At 39.4% G+C, this 24,412-nt stretch overlaps 4 protein-coding genes and 2 non-coding genes across 7 annotated transcripts; 2 read left to right on the top strand and 4 right to left on the bottom strand.

Annotated features, from left to right (window-relative positions):
* Positions 1–383: 383 nt before the first annotated feature.
* dnaja1 (DnaJ heat shock protein family (Hsp40) member A1) lies at positions 384–5,850 on the bottom strand. The gene is made up of 9 exons (XM_037259562.1): positions 5,727–5,850; positions 4,851–5,002; positions 4,591–4,777; positions 3,246–3,350; positions 2,287–2,514; positions 2,098–2,212; positions 1,822–1,937; positions 1,638–1,738; positions 384–1,552 (listed from the first exon to the last, which is right to left on the bottom strand). Exons 2-9 carry the CDS (start codon positions 4,980–4,982, stop codon positions 1,319–1,321), a joined length of 1,218 nt encoding a protein of 405 aa, XP_037115457.1. The 5' UTR covers positions 4,983–5,002; positions 5,727–5,850; the 3' UTR covers positions 384–1,318.
* Positions 5,851–5,894: 44 nt separating this feature from the next.
* aptx (aprataxin) lies at positions 5,895–9,054 on the top strand. Its single transcript, XM_037259568.1, has 7 exons — positions 5,895–6,052; positions 6,327–6,373; positions 6,452–6,715; positions 7,297–7,356; positions 7,432–7,658; positions 8,002–8,105; positions 8,520–9,054. Exons 1-7 carry the CDS (start codon positions 5,923–5,925, stop codon positions 8,681–8,683), a joined length of 996 nt encoding a protein of 331 aa, XP_037115463.1. The 5' UTR covers positions 5,895–5,922; the 3' UTR covers positions 8,684–9,054.
* A 379-nt stretch (positions 9,055–9,433) lies between these two features.
* Positions 9,434–9,507, bottom strand: trnai-aau. Its single transcript has one exon. It is a non-coding gene; the product is annotated as a tRNA-Ile (tRNA).
* Positions 9,508–9,600: 93 nt separating this feature from the next.
* On the bottom strand, positions 9,601–9,674 carry trnai-aau. Its single transcript has one exon. It is a non-coding gene; the product is annotated as a tRNA-Ile (tRNA).
* A 419-nt stretch (positions 9,675–10,093) lies between these two features.
* On the bottom strand, positions 10,094–14,127 carry LOC119127534 (dentin sialophosphoprotein-like). Of its 2 annotated transcripts, XM_037259550.1 has the most exons (10): positions 13,986–14,127; positions 13,689–13,743; positions 13,487–13,531; positions 13,219–13,278; positions 12,962–13,015; positions 12,850–12,876; positions 12,699–12,764; positions 12,493–12,555; positions 11,731–12,185; positions 10,094–11,310 (listed from the first exon to the last, which is right to left on the bottom strand). In XM_037259550.1, the coding sequence occupies exons 2-10, from the start codon at positions 13,740–13,742 to the stop codon at positions 10,191–10,193; spliced, it is 1,944 nt and encodes a 647-aa protein (XP_037115445.1). In that variant the 5' UTR covers position 13,743; positions 13,986–14,127; the 3' UTR covers positions 10,094–10,190. The 2 variants fall into 2 exon arrangements, with proteins under 2 accessions (XP_037115445.1, XP_037115439.1); XM_037259544.1 differs by having other exon boundaries at positions 10,094–12,185.
* Positions 14,128–17,943: 3,816 nt separating this feature from the next.
* On the top strand, positions 17,944–24,164 carry sparcl1 (SPARC-like 1). Its single transcript, XM_037259629.1, has 11 exons — positions 17,944–18,069; positions 19,797–19,852; positions 19,938–19,991; positions 20,065–20,964; positions 21,741–21,834; positions 22,162–22,283; positions 22,404–22,524; positions 22,601–22,737; positions 22,902–23,050; positions 23,178–23,326; positions 23,514–24,164. The coding sequence occupies exons 2-11, from the start codon at positions 19,799–19,801 to the stop codon at positions 23,540–23,542; spliced, it is 1,809 nt and encodes a 602-aa protein (XP_037115524.1). The 5' UTR covers positions 17,944–18,069; positions 19,797–19,798; the 3' UTR covers positions 23,543–24,164.
* Positions 24,165–24,412: the final 248 nt, after the last annotated feature.

The following is a 24,412-nucleotide window of genomic DNA, read 5'->3' as shown; positions in this document are numbered from 1 at the left end:
TGAATTCTCGCGATATTTGAGAATTCACCAAAAAAAAAACGAGAATACTGTGGAGAACTTCTTTGAGGATTCACTTTTATAAATCTGTCTCTTGCCAAATTAAAGCTGTTTTGTCTTGGCTGCAATTGGTTTTGCAAGCGGCTATACTTCAAGAGTATGCGAAATATATTTTCTCGAATTGCAGCTATGTGTTTTACAACTGGTTAGGATTTCAATTAGACTGTCAGCATATTTGTATGCTTTTGTAAATTGGGTAAGTCAGATACATAAATAACTCGTCCTTAAAAATGTGTCGGACATTAAAAATACATCTTTGCTTCTAAATATGCATTTTGTTGAGAATGGATGCACCTTAGTGTATCATCAAATAATTTCAAAATTCCTTAAGACAATCATTTATTGAGGTAAGATTAACACAGCTGCAGAGCCACCTACCAACATGGCATTTACAGTCAACAACAACCAGTTTGACAACCACCATGACATGAGACAAAATGAATGACTTGCAGGCCTTAAACTCTTTCTGTTGATTAAAACGTGTCATTTATATTTCCAGATGTCATTCCCTAACATTTATAACATGCTAATGCTTCCAGTGGTGTATCCAAGTAAACATTGAAGTAAAAACCAAATCAACTGCAGTTCCTAAAAGTTTCTGAATCTTAAACACGACTGGAACAGCAGACAGTTTGGCTCATTTAGGATGTTTTTTTTTTGCCGACTTGTAAATTGTCTCCTTTCATGACAGGTACAAAAGCAAAACAAAGACCACACTTAATATGGCAGTAGGGAATTAATTGTTGAACCAAAGTTAAATATTAGACTTTCAACTGAAAAATTTCAAGCATTGTTTCGCTGCTTAGCTTTGTCAGTCACATTTTTAAAATTAAGAAATGTTTAAAAAATAGCATCCATGTAATAAAAGTGAGCATGCACACTCCATTTTAACACACACACATTGGATTGAACAGGTCATTGACGAAATGTTTACAACAGCAAGTGATTCAGTAATACTATAAAAGGTTATTCTATATTATATTGGCATTGTAGCAGAATGCCACGCCCCGCATAAAAAAACTGTTATCGGGACAAAAAGAGGACTTATTTCATTTTCTTACATTGTCATTACAGCAGCAACACCAATTAAGTCCTTCAGAGTTTCAAAAATAATGACGACAAACACAGTTTTGTGGTTCAGTTTGACAACTGAGAAAAGTTAACCCCCCCTCCAAAAAAAGTGCATGAGATTATTATTATTTTTTTTTTAAAAAGGCGCTTAACTTTAGAAGATGAAGGTTTTGGAATGCAAAGTGGATGTTTAAGACGTCTGGCACTGAACACCTCCGGTGCTGGCATAGTCATCTTCATCCATGTAGTAGTGCTGATGCCTGTGCCGTTTGCGGCTCTCAAGGTCACAGTCCTCAAGGTCGGCGTAGATGTAGAGGTCATCCTCCATACTCTCCGGCTGCTCTGCGTCCACCTTCACCGGAAGGTAGCGCTCGAGCTCCTTCAGTCTGTTCTTTGGGAGGAAGTCGGCTTTGGGGAACACCACCTAGAGGAAGGGAATTTGGGTTAAATGAAACGTTACAGCTTGTGAGACAATGTGTGACGTGTATGCGCAAACGTGGCTCGCTTACAGAAAAGTGAATAATGAGTTTGCCCTTCTCAAATGGCCGGCGATACATTGGCATCCCCTCATTGCAGACGCACTTGGTGTCCCCGGGTTTGATCAGTTCCCCTGTGGGTCAAAAGACAGCCTTGCATCTATTAACTGGTTTTAGTCGGGACCTTTTTGCAAGAAGTTGACAGTGTGCTTGTGACCTGGATGGGACGTGATGAGGAGGGTTCGGTTGTCAAGTGTCTGGACAGGCTTCTGGAACCCACACAAAGCTTCTACCAGTTGCAACTCCATCGACATGGTCAAATTCTCTCCTCTCCTGGAAGTGCATTGCAAAATTGGCATCACCGTGCCGCCCGGGGAGAATATCACTGTGCAAATGTGGTGCACTTATCCAGCCCATACAGATTGTGATAGACTCCTAGCCTACAAACCTACGCACAGTGTAAATAATTACCATTTAGAGGTGAAAATGGTACCTTGTGAAACGGGGATGTTCTTGCAGGTCCAGTACAATGATGATGTCACCTGGCTCAAGACCTGGCTCCTGGTCTCCCTCCCCGTGAAACATGATCTTCTGCCCGTCTTTCATCCCTGTACAATGTAAGGTTTAGCTTGATCCTTCATTGACAATTCGACATTATGGTTGGATCTTCCTTCGTTCTTACCCTTGTCAATGTGGACTTCCAGAATCTTCTTCTGTCGCAGCATCTTCCGACCACCGCACGCTTTGCAGCGGTCCTTCTGACTGATTCGCTGACCTTGGCCCTGACAGCTGTGACACACTGTGGACACCTGCTGGACCATACCCGGCACTAGTTGGTGTACTCGAACCTGCATGCCCGTACCATGGCACGACATGCACATCTGGGCTGCCCCTTTACGACTGCCACGACCTGTCGATGCAATATTTCACAAGCTGTTAGAGTTCAATTTCTGGGCTATGGCAGTTGTTCACAATAACAAAGGCCTTGTTCACACAAAAAGTCCATTTTTATCTTGTTTTCAAATATTCTGGCCTTTTGTCCAAGATGAATCGAAGTCTGGCATTGAGACATTGGTGGAAAATTTCTTTGTCGTAAAATATGTATAACAAGCGTTAGATTGTTTTTGCTGTGCTTTTCTATAAAGCTCATTAGGCTTCTGATTAGTCCAAAACATCTTAATGTTGGTGGTATACCCAACTTTCAATATGGCTTTTAAATTAGGTCTCTTTTCAGACATTCTCTGCAATTATTTTTAAATCAGGTCTCTTTTTCAGACATTCTCTGGAATTACATCAAAAAGTAAAGAATCGACTGGAATGTTTCCTTGGAAATTATCACCTAGATTAAAAACAAATGATGTCACAAGGCTTTGTTAGCTTTCAGTTGAGTAGAGGATAAAGGACCTAATCTTGCCTATCCAAGAAATACAGTCAGAAAAGACCAATCGAAGTTTGTTAAAATTCTTACAACTACAATGAAGAAGCTCAGAGACACCGCTGGTATGTGATGCTGATATGTCAATGTGTGTGTGGATGAGTTTTTGTGAGGCGCCATAAAGCCATTTGGGCAACAAATGATGGAAAGCGTTCAAAAAAAAAAAATGCACTCCATTTACCATAGTTTTGAATCTTTAGACATACCTTCACATCTCTCACATAGAGTATTTTTCTGGACAGAAAGTTTTCTTGTGGCTCCATTATAAATATCTTCCAGTGTTACTGAAATCTGGTGCACTATGTTCTTCCCTGCCATGGGAGGAGAAAAATAGCAATTTATATATGTAATACTATTCAGAGTGTTTCAAAACTTTGTCACTTTATAACAGCTCATATCAAAATGTTTTGTGTTCAACACAGATTTCAGATAAAATTTTCAAAGCAGCCACCAGACAGATGTGTACCATACATGCAAGGGGGTTTTGTGTCCCTGAAAAAGAACTGGAGGCCTACCACCTCCTACTAAAACTATTTCACAATTTTGAAACTCAAATTTGCTCTTTATTAATAATAATTTCTCAGCTTTTTTGTTTTCATACTTTGCCACAGAAAATTAAGATCAATAGCGTTCCGGAAATGGAAGTTGGGTTTTCATAGCTTTCAAAGGTCATTGAGTTATTATAAAGCTATACGTCAAAGTCCAGGCCCGCGGGTTTGGTCTGGAATTTTTTTTCGTTTGGTGTGGTTCCTATTCAGACTGTACATTTTTATTCCCACCTGAAGCGAACCGCACCAGAGTTCGTTTGGAAGCGAACCGAGACCACTGGGTCTTGGTCCGTTTCTGTAATTGGCACCAGGATTCATTTGCGTGTATTCACACATACACAAAAGGTCCGGACCAGCATTACAATCGAACCCTGGTCTGTTTAGTGCCAAGATAAAGTCCAAGACTGAATAATTATCCTTAAAAGTCACCAATTAGACACCAGAAGATGTTTTCTTATTTTAAAGTAGTGATCTGTGGGATTATAGAGCAGCACAGTAATGCATTTTCAGTTCATAATGCATGCACTCTCATTCATGTATTTATCTTGATATTAAGAAACATTTTGTTTTTAAAAACAGTTGAATTTGAAAATGTTTGCCCTTGAGGTTACTAACAGAGCCATTACAAAATATTGCTTTATTCTTTTATTGGGGTTTTCTTTGAAGGAAGTTCGTTTTTATCCATTTGCCTGTTGAAAAATGATTTCACTTGAAATGACTGACAGATCCATAAGAAAATATTGCCTTATTCATTGAATTGAATAATATACACTGTATTAGGTTTTGGTTCAATAGGCTATGTTCATTCCAATATGTTTTAATAAACATTTCAACAATCCGACCGTTGGCTTGTCGCAAATGTTTTGGCCCTTGGTGAATTTGACTTTGACATCCCTGCTATAAGGGAACGCAAAGAGAAACAGACTTGCCTAACACCCTGTAGTTTGTCAATAAAAGAAATACCAATACAGCTTATAGAAAATCAAGTGACGTGTGTACGTACCTTTTCTCTCTCTGTGCATCCGCCTCACGCCTCCAAAAAACAAGTCAAATATGTCCATCGGTGATGCGAAGCTTCCTCCTCCACCGCCACCACCTCCTTCTTTGATGGCCTCTTCTCCTCCCCGGTCATAAATCTCTCTTTTCTTGGCATCTGACAACACCTCATATGCCTGTGAGATTTGCTTGAACTACAAAGAATCCAAAAACTCTCATTAAAACATGACCGATACAAATTGTCACAATTTGGACACTTTTTATTACCCTCTCTCCTTCTGTGGGATTCTTGTCAGGATGATACTTCAAAGCAAGTTTGCGATAAGCCCTTTTCAGTTCATCGGGAGTTGCATGGGGTTTCACCCCCAATGTATCATAGAAACCCGTTTCCTTCACCATGTTTTCCTTGAGAAGATAACCTTTGAAAAGAGACATCATGAAAATACATTTACTATTGAAATACATATAGTTAGGGACCCAACGTATCATAGAAACCCACTTCTTCACCATGTTTTCCTTGAGATGATAGCCTTTGAAAAGGGAGATCATGAATATAGGTACATTCAACAAAATACAACACTGGACTTTTATGTTTTGTGTAATTTGCAAGTGAATCAATAGATTATCTTTTAGGGGCATGGAAACACGTGATGCCACCTAGTTCTTCAAGGGAGTGGCCGAATCAGAAATATTTGACATTTATACACAACTTAGCAATTATAACGAAACGCAAAGTTTGATGATTTTGTCGTACCATGTGGTGACTGTCACGGGTTGTTTTGTCTATGATTACATTACAAAACGAAGATGACACAACACGCTCAACTAAAACGCATTTGCCCTCTTTCATCATTGTCACGTGTAAAATCATGCTGACTTTTAAGATGCATTGAAAGAGACATACACAGACTAAAATGTGAACAAATACTTTGAAATGGGTATGAAATAGAAGCAACTTGTGATTGCAAAGCATTGCCCATGTGTTAAAAAGGTTTCGTTTCTCCGGCCCTGCTTTCGAGAGCCTTGTTGCTAACGCTAGCTAATGCTAGTTTAAGATGCGATGGTAAATGTTTTTATATTGACCCATTTAACGGAATTCATACACTAATATTCATTCGCACACTCGCAACAACGCGTTCAAACCTTGTTGGAAGCAACACGTTGACGCCGCCGAAAAGTCAAGCGAAGACTTGAAATTCCAGAATTTTCTCTGTCACGGAGCAAGCGGCACCGCGGCGGCGACGTCATCACAAGGCGCCGATAGCAGTCAACAAAGCAACCGTGGGCGGGTTGTTAATCTGACTTTTATTTATATTTTCAGTCTACATAAAATGCTAAAATGCCAATTTGCTGGCTTGTTAGTCAAGAGGAAACGCATAAACCTATTTTCTTGCCTCACCTTCAGCCAGTTGTCTTGGGTCGTGGGCCAGAAACTACTATTAAAGACAAAAAATGCTCCAGAGAACAAGGTAAACGGTACTATGCCAGATAGATTAGACTTCATGTAATTTCAGTTTGTTACTAATGATTTAATCTCTCGGTCTTGTTTTGTATTCTTAAATGTTACAGCTCTGTTTTGCATACTTTCAATGTGGCTTTATCTGCACGACTCAGATTATACTCAGTATAATACTGTGGTAGCCTACTAACTTTATCTAAGTTATTTTCTCAGATTATTTTAAAATGCAATTATCCTAAATTGATTAATTTACAACTTTACCCAAACAATCCTTTTCAAACCAGTCGAGTTGAAAGCTGACTGCAACAAAGGTTTTGTCCACGTTAAACAGGTAAGAGAAAATGATTTTTTTTAAATTATTTAATTTTAAAGATGATAACTGATTTGCTTTCTCATTTTGATACTATAGCTGGGTGCAAACCACAGCTCCATCGACTCTGTGGTGGTTGGTCAAGGGAAGGAGGTCAAAATGAAGCCTGGCCAGTTACTCCACATTGTGAATGAGTTGTACCCATATAAAATACAATTCAAGGAAGATCCTGGTAGTTGTAAGAGACCACTTAAAGTGGCTTCTATGGATCAAGAAGGCTGTCCAGAGGCTCCCAGTAGAAAAGCAGCCAAAAAATCCGAACTGCTTGGGTCTGGCCAAGCAGAAGACTCAAGCAAGATCAATGTAAGACATTTACAACTGAACTTTTTTTCAGGACTTTTTAACAATAATTTTGATTCAATTGCCTAATGCTACCATTTTTTACATATCCCAATGACCTTGTGACAATCAGTTACTTAGAATAAATTAAATCTGGCAATGGATTAGTTCCCATGTTTTCTCATGAAGTGGCCACTTTTGGACATACATTAGGGTAAGTGTTTGTTCTTTCGGGGAGGGTCTTTGTGTTTTACAGAATTAACGTAACAAATTTTCATTGTACTTATGCCTCCATTACTTCAGTGAGATGGAATCTTGTCCCGACATCAGATCTTAAATTCTATTCCTTAACTCTTTCTTGCTCACTCTTGAAATATTTTTTGTTCTATGCTGCATACGGCAGAACTTTCATTTTAAACTCCTGAAGCTTTACAAATGTGATGTGCTGTGTTGTGGTAGATAAACAGATAGATAAAAACAGCCATTGGAGGTGTGGCCTTTATTTATTCCAGTGGACAATGCACCATGTAATTCATTGGGGAGCAACATCAAGGGAATGCAGTAAGCTGCAGCCAAAATCATAAGTAAAAAGTAATCTGTTACAGGAAAGCGTGGGACATTGGAGCCAAGGGCTGAAGGCTTCAATGCAAGACCCCAAAATGCAGGTTCTTAAAAAGATATGCTCATAAATAAATCACAGCGATGGTTATATGGTTATCATACATATTTTTTTCTTGTAGGTGTACAAGGATGATCAAGTAGTTGTAATCAGAGACAAATACCCCAAGGCACGTTACCATTGGCTGGTTCTTCCATGGCTATCCATTCCCAGCCTGAAGGCGTTGCGCAATGAGCACTCCAACCTGGTTAAGCACATGCAGAAAGTAGCCGAGCAAATGATTCAACAGTGCCCACACGCCAGTTCCTTGGACTTTCGCTGTGGCTACCATGCCATCCCAAGTATGAGGTAACTGGATCTTATAGTGATAGTTGTTGAGTAAGGGCTCACTGCACAATGATCAATGTGGCCCAACCCAACTGAACTGTTTGTTTTCATAAGTGGCTGATTTGTCGGCAACTAGTTTTACTGCCATTCAAAATTTGAATCGCAGTTGCAGTGTGATGATGTTGCAAATTACAAGCTTTCTTTCACACATGCTGAAAATAAGTTTTAGGATTTTACCTGTGCAAGGCACAGCCAGTTCTGTTGCCAATCCATGAAAATATAAATTTTAATTTTGGTATACCTTGTTATAATATTTTTTCACACACATACATTTGTGTCAAATGTTGTCTTTTTCCTCCTGCAGTCGTGTGCACCTCCACGTGATCAGCCAAGACTTTGATTCTCCTTGCTTAAAGAACAAAAAGCACTGGAACTCGTTCACAACAGCCTACTTTATTGAATCTCAAGGTGAAATCAATATATTGGTCATAGCAGGGTTGCAACTAACGATTATTTTTTAAAAATCAATTAATCTGTCAATTGTTTTATTATTGGATAAAATGGATATAAAAACATGTTTCAATGTATCCTTAAAAAACAGGACATTATTTCCAATTGACAGTGCAGAAAATGTTGGAACTAATTGATTAATTATGACTCAGTTTAGTTCAAAACATGTCCGAAAATGTCTCTCATTGTTTTCCAAAACAGAAGCCAATGTTGGCACGTCTTATTTTGAAACAATACAAATCAGTCTCCGTTCATGGAAGGCTACAGGAACCAAAGTTACTGTTTCGGACATCCCGAGCATTAGGACAATTATAAATGAAAAAATGTTTCTAAAATTGATTACTTTGTGCTCTTTTTGTGATTTCCCTGCAGATGTCATCCATATGCTTGAAACGGATGGAAAGGTAACAGTTAAAGAAGGCACCAGCGAATTGTTAAAACTACCTCTACGTTGCCACACGTGTCGCAAAGAACTTGCCACTATACCAGCTCTGAAACTGCATCTCAGGTCTCATTTCCCTGCAGAGAGTCCGTGATAATACCTCACATGTTCATAGCTTCGTTGTGGGACATCTGTATTTGGCTCGCGACCAGTCCAGGGTGTAACCCGCCTTTTACCCAAAGTCAACTGAGATGATAGATACCATCTTACCTGTGTCTCGTGAGGATGAGTGATATGGACAATAGGTAGATGCAATATGAGATGCTCTTCTCGTGGATTTAAGCATCATGACACAACGGTCTACATACCTTGCTTCTTTTCCCACTTATTAAATGGCTTTTCAATTGCTTAGTAAAACATTCAATGTAGATTAAAGGAAATACTTTTGTCATTGTATTTGTCTTTTGGAGATAATGGTGACTGTTATAACATTACTCAATGAATACTGAATAATGTTAACGTCAACACTTAGTAGTTCCAAATTTGGATGTGCTCCTATAAGTAACCTACTGAACAACATCATAAAAATATTAGATAATGCTTTAAAGTAATAGTTTTTGTATTCATAGTTTTAGAGCAAAAAAAAGCGTGAAATCATAGTTGTGAATTTCTTTTAGTAATTGCAACACAATTGATTTTAGTAGTGACCGAAGCTGAGTAAAATGCATTAGATTAGTGTAGGGGACCGGAGTTGGTGACCCCTGGATAAGAGTATATTCAATGTGTCCAAATACAAGAATGCTGCCACTGTTTCTTATCCTGTCCTGAGTTATGATGTAATAGCTGTACAAAATCCATTTAATTATGATGGAAAATTGACAAGTAAAGTAATCAAAAGCTTTAGTGGCCCGTACGGGGATCGAACCCGCGACCTTGGCGTTATTAGCACCACGCTCTAACCAACTGAGCTAACCGGCCGTTGCGGCGTTGATGCGAAACAGCGGTTTCTATACAGTTATTACCCCTGACCGAGTCTAAGAAAAAGTAATCCGTACTACGCAAAAGAGAACATGGCCCGTACGGGGATCGAACCCGCGACCTTGGCGTTATTAGCACCACGCTCTAACCAACTGAGCTAACCGGCCACGGTGTCATAAACGCGTAATTTTACTTTCTATACATTTTTGACCGATGACGCGAAGGAATCCAGACAACGCAAAAGAACGCGATTTTGACGGTGTTAGCACCATACTCGAACCAAATAAACTAGCCGGGCACCACGGTTCGGGCCGCAACTTTTGTTACGTCTATTTTTTACATATGTTGTATGCCGGGGAACGGCATTCAGGAATATGCATTATTTAGGTTGGAGGCATAGTTTACTAGTTAACTGCTGCACGTTGTTGTAAGGATGACACAGGTAAATAAAAATTAAAGATTTATTTTTATAAGACATACACAAAATGCAGTAAACTGTAGAGACACTCTGCCACCAGGTGAAGAGAGAAGCAAAAAATAATTTCAGTAAACACACATGATAACATTATGATGCCAATATCAAGATTCAGGAGTAGAAAAAATAGCTTATGTTCCACCTGTCACCACCAAACAGCATCTTCAACAGTCTTGCAGTTGATTTGGGAGACTTGCTTTATGTGAGGTCATCTTCTTCGCAGCTGTAACTCCATGACGTCTTCATCTGGCACCAAGAGATTGTCCACTGAGTAGTGAGCATCGTCGCCAATGTCCTGGAAGAAATACTCCTCACTCTCGCAGCTTTCGTCCCCATCATTACAGTCTGTGGCTTTGCTTTGGTGGACCTCATTGCTTTCATGACTGTTGTCTTTGGCCTTACTAGTTTCACTGCTGTCACTGTCCTTGCTGGTTTCACTGCTTTCCTGACTACTGGTGGCACTGGATTCACTACTTTCGTGACTTTTGCTCTCTGTGGATTCGCTGCTTTTATGCCCGGTGATGTCGCTGGCCTTTGAGGTTCCACTGGATTCACTGCTTTCATGACTGGTAGTATCACTGGACTCACTGCTTTCATCACTAGTGGATTCCTTGTCCTTAGTGGTGCTTTCCGGACTGGTGGTCTCACTGGATTCACTGCTTTCATGCCCGGTGATGTCCCTGGCCTTACTGTTCTTACTAATGATGATTTCACTGGACCCACTGCTTTCATGACTGCTAGTGTCACTGGATTCACTGCTGTCATTTTTTATATCACTGGTCTGAGTGGTTTCTTCACTGGTGCTCTCACTGCTGTCATTCACACTTACCAGCGAGGCCTTGACGTCATAGTTGACCTTACTGATCTTGACTGCATCACGGGTTTCACTACTAGGAATATTACTGGCGTTGTTACTCTTATCTGCCTCCTTGCTTTCATTACTTGTACTGTCATCACTGCCCTTGCTGATCTGACCAGCTTCCCCACCATTGATTCCATTTTTGTAAATAACTTCACGAACCAAAGGGGCTTTGACGGCGTAACTTTTGTCATCGGTTAGACTTGACCCATTGCTGGTGCTCTCAGTTGACTCGCTGCTGTCACTGGCCTTACCAGTTTCCCTGACGTCACTTTGATTGCTATCAGTACTGGTGCTATTACTGGTCATGCTGGTCTCTTCACTGCTGCTTTCACTGCTGCTGTCACTGCTGTCAGGGCTACTAATGGACTCAGTGCTTTCATCACTAGCACTTTCACTGCTGTCCGTCTCAGTGCTTTCTTGACTTGCTTCACCGCTTTCACTACTGGTGTCGTTTCTGGCCTCACTGCTGGTTCCATTATGCCTATTGTCGGTCTGACCAAGTTCCTCAATGATACCCCCGCGTTTGTAAATAACTTCACTTACCAATGGGCTCTTGATGGTAGAACTTTTGTCACTGGTCTGACTTGATCCATTACTGGCGCTCTCATTGGACTCGCTGCTATCACTGATGTCGCTAGTCACACTTTTGTTGTTGTCATTACTTGTAATATCCCTGGTCTGAATGGTTTCTTGACTGGCGCTCTCACTACTGTCAATCACATCGCTTACCAATGAGGTCTTGATGGCATAGCTTACTTCACTGACCTTAACTGTCGGATGGCTTTCACTACTGGGGTTGGGGCTATCCTCGGCGGATTCGTTGCTGTCATCACTGGCACTCTCGCTGCTGTTGCTTTCACTGCTTTCACTACTAATGTTGTCGCTGGTTTCACTGCTCTCGCTGCTTGTTCCGTTATTACCCGCTAAGGTCTGACCAGGTTCCTCACCGTTGCTCTCACTGCTGTAAATAACTTTCAGTGTGCTCTTGATTGTATAACTTTTGTTATCAGGTTGACTTGGTCCATCATTGTCACTTTTGGTGGTTTCATTAGACTGGTTGCTGTCACTACTGGTGGCCTCACTGCTCTCGGTGCTATCTTTTTTTGAGTCGTCGACGCTCTGATTGGATTCATTGCTGGCGCTGTCACTGCTGTCAGTCTCGTCACTGGCTTCATTGCTTTCGCTACTGCTGCTCTCATCACTGTCAACAGTGTCAGCCGCGTCGCCAGCGATGCTGACTGTGTCCCCGTCCTCGCTGGTGGTGTCGCTGATGTCAGCTGCGTGCTGCGCTGACTGACTTACGACTTGGTTGTCAGAACCCACAGAAGCTGGATTCAAACTCTGAGAAAAAAAGAAGCAAAATAAATAAGCCTTTAGCTATTTTTTTTCACCAGTAGCTTTGGGCTTGATTTCAGTATGCCACCATGTGGCTTGCATGCACACTCGCAGAGTCAGCTGCATCCATTCATTTTCTACGCCCCATGTCATTAAAGTTTTGCGTAGTCTGTAGGCTTAAAAAGTCCCCAATGCAAAATAAATGTGTGGGTAATTTTTCAAAACTCCAAATAAACCCCAAAAAACAAGTGAAATGAATACATTTCAAAATGATTCCTTTACTACATCAAGTCATATATGTAGAGTAAATTACCTGTTGGTACTGTTGCATAAAATACTGATAGGATTGTGGATCATAAGAACCTTCACTTTGAGCCTGAGAGAAACGAACAGAGAGGCATTCAATAATACTCTTAACCATCTCCATTATTGAGCATGTTCTTTTGATAAAAAGGCTAGACGAACATCTCAAAATTGTGCCTTCAATGCAAAAAATCATCGTTATATTCAGTACATTACCTGCTGGTAGTATTGGTATAAGTACTGCTGATAAGACTGTTGATCATATGAGCCTCCAGCTTGAGACTGAAAGAAATTAACAGGGGCATTTAATGATATTCTTCGACAATTTAAAAGTTTATCACTGTCAACTATGGGCAAAAACACTCACCTGATGTTGCGGTGTTTCTTCAGAGCTCTAAAACCCACAAAAAATAGAATATCTCAATATGATGCCTTTAGCAACAAAAAATCATAATTTAGTCACTTGTCGAGTAAAATACCTGCTGGTGGTTCTGGTAGGGGGAAGGTTGATGGGATCGTGGATCATCCAGAGACTGGGAGAAATGAACACAGAAAACAGGAGACCTTTAATGATATTTTTGAACATCAACATAATAACTGCTGTTCTTCTTAGGGACCCATACAATGCACATTTTTTGGTTTTGTTATTCAGATCTCCAAAACACCCCCAATAAGAGGAAACAAATCTCAAAGATTTGCAAATGACATAAAATCATATTTAAGTGAGGTAAATTACCTGCTGAGGGTAGGTGGAATGTTGAATGGATTGTGGAACATGTGAACCACCAGTTTGAGACTAAAAGGAATAAACAGGGAGGGACATTTAATGATACTTTTCAACATCAACATCATTACGCTGGTGCATTCTTTGAATATTTGTTGCTATAAGCTGCAGACGAAGAATTCGAAGCGCAGACGATATAATAACTGCACCATTAGTTTAATGATGTGCTGGGTTTCCAGTGTTGAATGAATTAAAGGAAAAGACAAAAAAAACCACTCACTGATTCACTTGATTCACTTGACTCTGTGACGCCATTAAATGAAATCTGTCCAAAAGAAAAGAGAAAATGACATTTGTTTTCACTGTATGTGATTTTTTAAAAGCTGTATAGCATCACATAGAAATAACATTTTAGTTCAATGATAGGCAAAAAGCCAAAAATTGTAAAACTGTAAGTTATCATTGTACTTGTATATACTCACAGGTTTGGCAAATATAGCCCCGATAAGGCAAATTACTAGTCCGACGACCTTCATTCTGTAAAACACATGTATTTCACGTTACTATAAAGCTAGATCATACTCACAGAGAGACAAAATAGTTCAGATGTGAGCATAATCATTATTTTTAGAATCATTGTTAGAGATAACTCAAGTTAAAAGCAGATGTTTGCATGCAAATTTCAAATACCTAAAAAGACATTACATATTCTGTGTAAAGAAAAAGGCAAACACATTTAACTTACTGAAAAGACACAAAGTAAATATATTCAATATTACCTGAGTAGAAGTAATCAAAGCTTAATGGAGAATCTTTGATGAAAAGCTGTCAGAACTTCAGCTTATATGTGACAGCGAGCAGGAGAAGCGTGAGTGGCAAGCTCGTAGTTGGGACGTGCTGCAGGAAACCCCGAGCTACTCTATATATGCAAACCAAATTATGCTTCTGTTACATCACTTCCTTCCGGATTTCTCCTATGGACACGCCAAGATGTATTTGTGTCAGCAATCAAGCTCAAAACACATTTTGGCGGGACGGTGCTGATTACACACACAAACCACAAACAGACACCACAAACGCACACACACTCACATGCACGCACATATAGATTTTCCTTGAAACAAAAAAAAAGTTCTTACACTTCAAACCAAGTGTCATAAATTATGAAGGGACTTTACAAGTCCAGATGTGTAAACCAAAAAATTGTTCCACAGACAGACATACAGACACTTTAGATACTGTAGAACTGGGGTGTCAAACTTATTTTTGTCGCGGGCCGCATTGTAGTCATAGTTTCCCTTTGGAGGGCCACGATGATTGTCAACCCAAATAAATGGATGAACGCTTCATATTATGTATAGTATAAGCTACAAAACAAAATCTTTCTCAAATCAGACTGTTAAAAACTGTTCAAATATATTAAAAAAGATTATTTTTAAAAGTGAAGACAATTTGCAATTTTAGTAATGTCACATGAATTTGAGTTGTCTTTGCGGGCCACATAAAATGATGTGACGGGCCGTAGCTGGCCCCCGGGCCTTGAGGTTGACACGTGCGCTGTTGAAGATGGACGGATGGATGGATGGATGGATGGATGGATGGATGGACGGACGGACGGACGGACGGACGGACGGATGGATGGATAGATGCAAACTGAATTCTAAGTTACACAACACCCTCCCTTGTCATAATTACTATAAGGTTTGTGTTCGTCCCTTTGTGGTTAAAAAAAAAACCCTCTCCCACTCAGAGCGGAAGAGTTCCATAGACGAGGTAATACTTGTTTCCTGTTGACTTACATATTCACCACTTGAACCAAAACTGCTGTCTGTCCATGATAATTGAGTCCAGTAGACAGCCTAATTCCTTTATAATTATTTTTGTCTAATTTTCATGCTGCAGTATTACCTTGTCTCTGCGACATCATTGTGTATTGTACTTTAACTTTATCTGCCCCCAACATTCCAGCCTGCAGATCTCATCAGATTATTATAGTATGGTTAATTAACTATCATTATGACTTGCATAAGCAATTACAGTAACAATGAATATTAGTGCTGCAGCCATTGAATATTTCAGTATTTTGATATCCTTTTGAAAATTGTATTGAATGAGTATTGGTTACAAAAAACACGTATTTGTTCAAGAAAAAAAATGAGACAAGAAAAAAAAAAAATCACTTAATTATGAATGAAGCATTAGTTTCCATTTTTGGTCATAATTTTCAATTGTTCATATAAGCAAACTATTTTCTCCTCAAAAAACATTTGTAAATGAGATTTGGGGCTATAGGATAAATCGACATCAGGAACACATAAAAAATATTCTGTATTGTATCTCAGTTTTTTTTTAACCATTATTCTTTCAACATGAGCTCAAATCATAATTTAATTATGTAACCCATTGTAAATAAGAAATAGTTTGTCATGAGGTAACCGTAGCCTGTTTTTGGAGCTATGGGATTGGTCTGTGGAAGTAAGATATGTCGGCTACTGAAATAAAGAGGTGTACGTTTCCTGCTTGAGGCTTGTAAAAGTTTCCTGGCTGTCCATATATGGTCTGGCTTTAAATAAAACTAAAGAATTCCTTGTTTAACCTCCTTGGAGTTTGGCTATGAACAAGAAACATGTAATTAGGTTGGGGATGTTCACAAAAGTCTGGAGCGCTTTGCAAACCACAGCCGCCACTCGGTGTCCTGCTTTAGAAAAGGGCGGAGTGAGGCGAGGTTGATTGATGCTTGTTGTGGCACGCAGACATGCGGTTTACTATGTCTGTGTGTTCCCCGTGTGGTTCTATGAAGTTGAGTGACGCGATGACCTTGGCAGTCAGTTTATATATTTGTGAATTTACGCAAGGGAAATAACTTGAGGCGAGTAAACATTTGCCACGGACTTGACTTTTTCGATCACCTGTTGGTTCAATGCATTAGGCAGACAAATCATATGAATAATGAATGCCAGCGCTCTGAAGAGCAAAAAAAAAAACCCACTTGACCCTAATATGCAATATGGATAAAAGACTGTTGCATTGATTGAGAAGTTAAAATAAATACTGACCATCTGCAAGCACAGAGAGAACATACAAACTCCACACAGGAAGTCTGGAGCTGTGATTCGACCTTCGAACTGTCGACAGACACGCTAACCGCTAAGTTACCGTGCTACCCAACAAGCGGCCATATCAAGATCATTTTGCCAACATCTATTTTCAATCAAGGTCTAAATAGGGTCCATTTATCATGGGTTTCACAACCTGCACTTGTTTGACATGAGACTGTTTGTGTTCTGGCCAAGGACAGACATTATGCATTTTTGATGATTGAGTGAGGTGAAGAGAATGATGACATCCAGGCTCTTGAATTCCTGCATCAATGTCACATCAGGTGTGATCTTTCATGGGGGCCCTCGCTTGACCCCAAAATGGTCTTTTTATGCCATTTTGTCTGACCCAACCGCATCCTGTTTGGCGTTTTGAAGCCGTGGTTGGTGGTGCCCTTTTCTTGAGCCATGATTATGCAGAAAGATTGAATCTGGACCTCAAGGACCTCAAATTGACCTAGAAAGTAGGACGTAATATTTTCAGTGACGTACAAATTCTAGGAACTTGAACTGTTTTTTTTTAAGCAATCTGTGTGTCACGACTCGTCCCCGGTTGTTTTATTATGCGGAGGCTGACGTGGTTTCTGTCCGGGTCTGTGTACTCGCCCCTCCCTTCCTGTGTCTACTCACAATCCATGTATTAATCACAGTCACCTTCCTCTCGTTACCTTGTCTCGTATTTAAGTCCTGTCTGCGTGTCACTTCCTGTCGGATGGTTCTTGTTTGCTGTCTCCGTCCCACGTCTTTGTCTGTCTGTTTCTGTCGGCCAGTTAGTCCAGTAATTGTTTTGTCATGTCGTTATGTTAGTTTGCCGGTTCTGTTGGTTTGTTCCCCTCATCCTCCCTTCCAACTACCTTTTCCCTCAATAAACCCTGGTCTAAGCTGCATTTGGTCGACCTGCTCGACTAATTCCGTGACACTGTGGTGGGTAACAAAAGAATCAATTTGATAAATGATAAATATATGACTAAAGATATTTGATAAATGTCAGTTGAAGCCCATATTGTTTCTGAACATTTTAACAGAATGGTGAATTTCATGTTTTGGGGCGATCCAAGAGGCAAACATTTCTGAGCGAGTACGGCAAAATAAAAGGAGGAACATGCTTTTCTTCCTTGGACAGGTTTCATGCATTTGTATTTTGTGCTTATGGTACTTAGAATGTCCAGTAAAATGTGTTCTCTGCTTTGAAGCCATTCATAGAGAACAGTGGCCGGCTGAGTACTGTCTGGGGAACTAAATCCAGACCTTGTGTCAGCACCTTGGTCAAAGGAACTGGCCGGAAATGAACTTTCATGTTTTTGGAATGTGGAAGCAGAGAACATCCACAGAGGCTAGCGCATGGAATTGTCACACTGAAAGACCAAAAGTCAGTTTTTAAGAGCAATTGGGAAACTAGAATTGAAACAAACATTCAGCTAGTCTGCTGCCATGTCACTGACTTACTACTGGCCTTGTCTGCTTCTCCCAGTCGAGATGTCTGGATTTGAATTCCAGCTCCATTCTAGAGTTGGTTTTAACGAGAGTTTGAATGTAAAAGCTAGGTTTATTTTCTGTGCCCTGTGATCTATTGGCTACAAGCTGAGGGCCACTGGACCCCAACCCATTTGTCAAAATGTTGGCGTGACTGACCGATTGTGTGTGTGTAGTGTGTGTAGAGTTTGATCCTCGTCTGCAATACAAAAGGACTTTTCCCAGGTTGAGCAGAGGCACATACACTAATGCACTTGTGCAGGATTCTCGTTCTTCCAGCAACTTATCTCAGGTATTATTTCATCACGTACTGATGTTTTATACTCAGATTGCTAATTTGTGAATTAATTTATGTTCTTTAATTAATACATATTTATTGTAGCTCTTGCTGGTGTGCTTGTGCCTCTCATAGCCAAAGTTGAGCGTTGATTATTTTACTCAGATACTTTGGGATTTCTGTGTCGAGGTAATGAATACTGCTATATATAAACTACAAGTCAGTTGTCTAGACAATAATTGTGAAAACGTGCATGTTAAGGTATTCAGTGTTTGAGAATTAGTCAAGTGTGGACTAGTTATATAATGAAGCCACCGAACCAGTACATAGTTCACACCGTTTATTTTACCCATATATCAATGTGGCAGATGTTCTAGCAGGCAGACACTTTACAGTAATTGCGGCTTGAAGAATTGACATTTATTACCAGAGTTAATTAGGTTGAGAAATTCCCTCAACTAAATAATGCCACAAATGAAAGCTTAAAATACACTGTCTAGACTCGGGGTTGGCAAGGAATAGGCCAGGGGTCGGCTATGGACCATTTTTCTAAGCCATTTTGCTGATTTTTTTACATTATCGACAGGCTTTTAATATTTGTTTAGTCAATGAAACAATTTCTCAATGAAATTGGTCAAATAAGCACATTTACAGTATTCATTTTCCAATTTAAATGATTTTGTATATACTAATATAATTTACCTGGCTAATGTGTAAAAACTATTTTACATATACATTTGAGATTTAATTTAATTAAATAATTTATTTCTTGATAATAATACAACATACTAAAGAATATTAGTAAAATAAATAATTTTACATTTTGCTGGCGTACTAAAAACGCCTATGTCAAAGTTTGGTCAATTTAATATTTTTTCCACAGATTTATACTACAGTATTGTTTAGTCCCCCTAAGTGTGCTATTTTTGCAATTTGTATTGTTTTTTTTTTTTTAAATTCTGACCGCCCACGGCTAACAATATAGATAAAATATACCTCCGCCCACCCTTCTTAAAAATTTAACATTAAATTAAAAAATTAAACAACACAATTCAACAACAGCCCATGAACACAAATATATACCAACACCAACAGCTCATTTCATAAGTATTTTTTAAATGTCTAAAGAATGAATAGGATGACACGTTTAAGACCAAGTTTAAAGAAAAAGACGTTCACTTTTTTTTGGACTAATCAACATTTTGAACACAGTTGCCAAAACTATAAATGACAAGGTGTGTCCACACAACTTGTATTACAAGCATTACAAAAGTATGAAGAAAAGTGAGTTTCTCCATCTATATATATGAAAGTACCAAATAAAAGAATTCTTCTACAATATTTGCACACATCGTAGCCATGCATTGAGTTGAACTGCATGGGTTAACTGGACCAATCCAGAGTACCTTGGTTCCCAGGGAACAGACCCGCTAATGTCTGCTTTGCTTCTGCTCTGCAACAACAACAAAAAGCGACTGTGGACTTAGTCTACTTTTTTTCCAGTCTGGTAGTCACTTCATGTTTACTTTAGCTTTAAAAGTGAGGCCCGCTACCATGATGATGGGGGATGGCTTTGCACACTTTAAATCAAATGTGTGGAATGAAAAATATTTGACGGTTTTGAAATCTATGTGCTTTGTTGCTAAGATTTGTCCTTTAAAACATTTCATTGTCATTTTGTCTGTAGTGATTGATGGAAATATAATTTGTATTTTCTTGTTTGTTTTGTTATATTGTTTCAGGCATGAGGGCCTGCATAGTACTTATTTGCCTTGTGGCTGCAGTATTCCCTTTATCTGTGAGTAGGAAAGTAATTTTGTAGACAATTGAATGAAGTTTTTAAATACACAGACAGAATTATTAACATTTGTAATTTTATACAGGTAGAAAATAATCGTCATGGAAAACATAGGACTTCGCACAAGGCCAAGGAAAAGGTAAAGTACATGATTTTCCTTTTTCAAATATTATCTAAAAATTTTAATTTATTTTGGTCTTTGCTCAAATAAGGACATTGCCATTGAGGAGGCCAACGAGGCACCAGTCTTACCCACTTTAGTGGCTGTTGAAGAGGGCAACCACGAGCAGGAAGAAGGAGAAGCGAGCGCAGACGATGACGCTGCCGCCGAGAAAAAGAGTAGCCACTCTGAGATGACAAAAAGTGAGGCGGTCCTCTTGAGTGAGGAGGAACTGGTGGACCTTCTCAACAAGGAAGAGGATGAAGCAGAAAAACAAGAGATGGATGAAGAAGTGACCACAGGTGCAGATGAAAAGGAATTCAGACAAACAGAAGTGCAAGAGGAGAAATTGGCAATGATGCAAGATGAGCGGGTTAAAAATGAGAGTGGGGAAGGTGGTGAAATGTTAATGAAAGAAAGCCAAGACTCTGAAGTGGAGATGCAAAGCAAGAAAAATGACGAAGAATCTTTAGGAGAAGACAATGTTGCTTCTTTGGAAGAATCTGAAGGCAGCTCAGAGTCCAAGATAATATCAAATCTTGACTATGCTGGTGATAGCGCAATTATGCCATCTCTAGCCAAAGTGGAAGACCACACAGAAGAAATAACGTCTGTTTCTAAATCTGATATCAAAGAGGATAAATATGCTGGAGTCATAGATGACGATGTAACAGAATCTCAAGGAGCGTCAAGTGAGGTTCAAATCCAAGACAACAAGGCAAAAGACTCAGAGACGCAGATGGCTGGAAAGGATGAGGAGATAAGTAATGTTGAGAGTAGAGATGATGCCAGTGGAAAAACAAGGAGACCAAAGAAGAACCAAAGAACAAGGAAGCACTCGCCACAAAGGGAGGAAAATCAAGATGAACACGAGCAGAGCCAAGAGACTCCTCATGAGACTCACAATCACAACACAGTTCAGAAGGCAAAAAGGAGAAGAGGAGGCCAATGGGTATGGCACACATGGAGGAACCTCCAAAGCTGAACACAATCATTTCGATGAAGCTTTCATGTGAAAAATTAAAAAGTGAATTAATTTATTCTGTAACATTCATAAACATTATTTTATACCAAGAATTCTCAATGGTGTAGTACAAGTACCACTAGTTTTTGAATACTTACAATTGTGTTAATGGTCGTGGTGGAACGGATAATCATTTTTCGCAGAAAACTCATGATGGAGAAATTCTCCATTTCAATTTATATGTGACTTTTCTCAATTTGTGGGCCATCTGGTCCTCGCAAATAGGGGATTTCACTCTCATATTTCAGTACAGCCTTAATGTTCAACCTTTACATTATGTTATTGTGGCTTACAATATCATTACATACACTCTAAATGCATCTAATTTGAAACGAATACGTAGGCCTACTACTTCACTGTAGTTTGGTCATCATGGTGGTATTTGGAAAGCTAAGTGTTTTTAGGCGCTACTTAATGTGAAAAGCTTGAGAACCACAATTTTAAAAAAAATCACCTTTTGAAGACATTAACAGGAAGATGTTTGTAGGGTGATACTGGCATCTAGTGGTTTTTTTATGATTATTTCTGGAAGGGCAGTATTGCTGCCCTCAAGTGGCGCAAAAAGTAATTACGTGTCCATCAAGGAGCTCCTAAAGTAAAAATGTGACTAAATGTGGTTTAGCTGCAGTAGAAGTAGAGTAAACATTCACAAACCCCTCTATGTTTGCAAACATTTGAATATTTCCCCATATTTCATCCTACAGGGCTCTTTAGTAGGTGTGAACCCAGTGCAGATAAGGGCCAAGGTGGATCTCTACCCGAGTGCCAGATCCTCTCCTGCCCCAGAAGCCCCTCCTGGTTGGTGTCTGCCAAAACAGCGGCATTCTCTCCATTGACTCAATCACTAAACCAACAGTCTCGCAATCTGCTGACGGGCGCATATAACTAAAACTTCAGCATTAGCAGCCATTCTTGCTTCATGATTGCAAGCAAAACACAGCTCTACCAGCTTAAGGGCTGAATGCAGGCACATCAGGTTGAATTTAGTCACTGTACAAGCTTGAGAGGCGATGGTATGTCACAGGATGGTGCTTTTGAGTAATAGCTCACTGGATTTTCAGCAATCGACACTGCATTGAATGACATCATTGAGTCAAGTGCAATTAATGTTTTTTTTTGTTTCAGATCTATGCGATAATTTCCGCTGCAAGCGTGGAAAAATGTGCATACTTGATGAAGATAAAAAGCCAAATTGTGTCTGTCAGGAACCCTCTCAGTGTCCTTCTAGTTTGAATGAGTTTGATCATGTAAGTATGAAACACACATTTTGTGTTTTCGTCCAACCACATTATTTAATATAAGTAGACTGGACTGTGAAGCAGACAAGACAAACGTCTATATCGCTCATTGTGATTTCATTTCTGAAGGTTTGCGGTACGGACAATAAGACATACAACACTTCGTGTGAACTCTTCGCCACTAAATGCAAGCTGGAAGGCACTAAGAAGGGACACAGGCTTCATCTGGACTACACAGGACCATGCAAATGTGAGAGCGTGTCAACATTTTACAGCAAACTCATGGATGGAAAATAAATGACCTTTTTTTTTTTTGTCTTGCTTAGTGATACCTCCATGTGAAGACACCGAGCTGGTCCAGTTCCCGTTGCGAATGAGGGACTGGCTGAAAAATGTGCTGCTGCAGCTTTATGAACATGACTACGTGTCCCCCGGCTACCTCACTTCTAAGCAACGATTCAAAGCGCGTTTACTTTTTTTTTTATTTGAAAAACTTTGCCATTGCTGCATTTTCTACCCTTCTAGTTCTCTGAACTTAAAATATATTTCACCATAAACCACAATAGCAAAAAAAAAAACCCACTATATATAAAACACAGATGTGAAGTTGTTTGGTCTTTTTTATAGGTGAAGAAAATCTATGAGAACGAGCGACGTCTTCATGCTGGTAATCACTCGGTCGAACTATTGGTTCAAGACTTTGAGAAGAATTACAACATGTACATTTACCCAGTGCACTGGCAATTTGCTCAACTGGACCAACACCCCTCTGACAGGTATAATAAGTAAAATACATTTTAAGGAACTACTGTATATGATCAACATCTATTCCCTCCAACAAAGGAAAGCACAAAAATTAGACATTACATACTGTGAACATATTTAACGGTCTCTCTTGTACAGAATCTTGTCCCACTCAGAACTGGCCCCGCTCCGAGTCCCTCTGGTACCTATGGAGCATTGCACCTCTCTCTTCTTTCAAGAGTGTGATGCCGACAAGGACAAGCAGGTCTCCCTTACTGAGTGGACTTCCTGTTTTGGCATCAAGAATAGTAAGATCACACAACACATGCCAATATGAAATAAGTAAAGAAGGTCATTGAGAAAGAAAAAAAAAAACTTTAATGAAATTATTGAGAAAGCACTTGCTACACACTAAGTAAATAATTTATTGGCTGCTTAGGACTTGATCCATATTTTTTGTCAATTTCAAATGCCAATAATTTTGTCTTTCCACAGATGACATTGATGTCAACCTTCTCTTCTAAGTTCACTTTGTGGCTCACTAATGGACACAAGTTGGCAGATGCTCCAAAATACAACTCGGTTTGAGCATGGCACGCATTTTAGCCCAGTAATCGATTAATCAGGGGTTGGGCTGGACCTTTTAACTTTCCTCGAACTAATATTTCGCCTTACTCATTTAAAATAATCTATAAAAAATAACAAATCTAGGCTTTCAACTGTGGGGAAGACCATTTTCTGTTCTAGCATGACGAAGCTTTACTGCAGAATCTTTTTTGTAAAGCAGTCCCTCACGCCAGCTTCACAAGTATGAACAGACCAAAATGAGCACAAATTCCAATATCTGCTTTTCGCTGCAAAGAGCAGTCGCTACTTTCTTTACTTTTTATGTATGTAATGACCTAGCATCCTATTACCTAGCATATGAGAAAAACATCCTTTATTTTCTACATTTCATTCTATTCTGTTTTACATGTATTTTTTTAGTGGACAATGTATTACATGGTAGGCTTCTTAATTACTGTAATTGTCATTGAATAGATTCTTTTGCAGCGTCACTAAGAATGGAAAATTATTTCTGTCAACTATGCAACTTACCTTAGAAGCTGTTTATGTTTGCAATCATTAAAAGCTGAATGGAACACACGTTGTGTTGGCACATCATGTTGGTGAATCCACATTGACTCATGTACATACATCAAAAGTTAATGCGGTAATTGCAGGTTTTGTTTGTGGCTCAAATCTCAAGAGGCTGCAATGGCATCAGAATCAATCCTAAAAATTCTAAGCAGTATCCAGTTGATTGCAAAATTTTGAGATGGTGACCCCGCTTCATATAAGCAGAGACAGGCAATCAGCTCTTCATCTGCTGCTGCACTGATAAAGAATGTCTT

The sequence above is a fragment of the Syngnathus acus genome, chromosome 1 (assembly GCF_901709675.1).
Source record: "Syngnathus acus chromosome 1, fSynAcu1.2, whole genome shotgun sequence".
Lineage (NCBI taxonomy): Eukaryota > Metazoa > Chordata > Actinopteri > Syngnathiformes > Syngnathidae > Syngnathus > Syngnathus acus.
The sequence above is the reverse complement of the archived record's forward strand: the minus strand, read 5'-3'. Positions and strand labels throughout refer to the sequence as shown.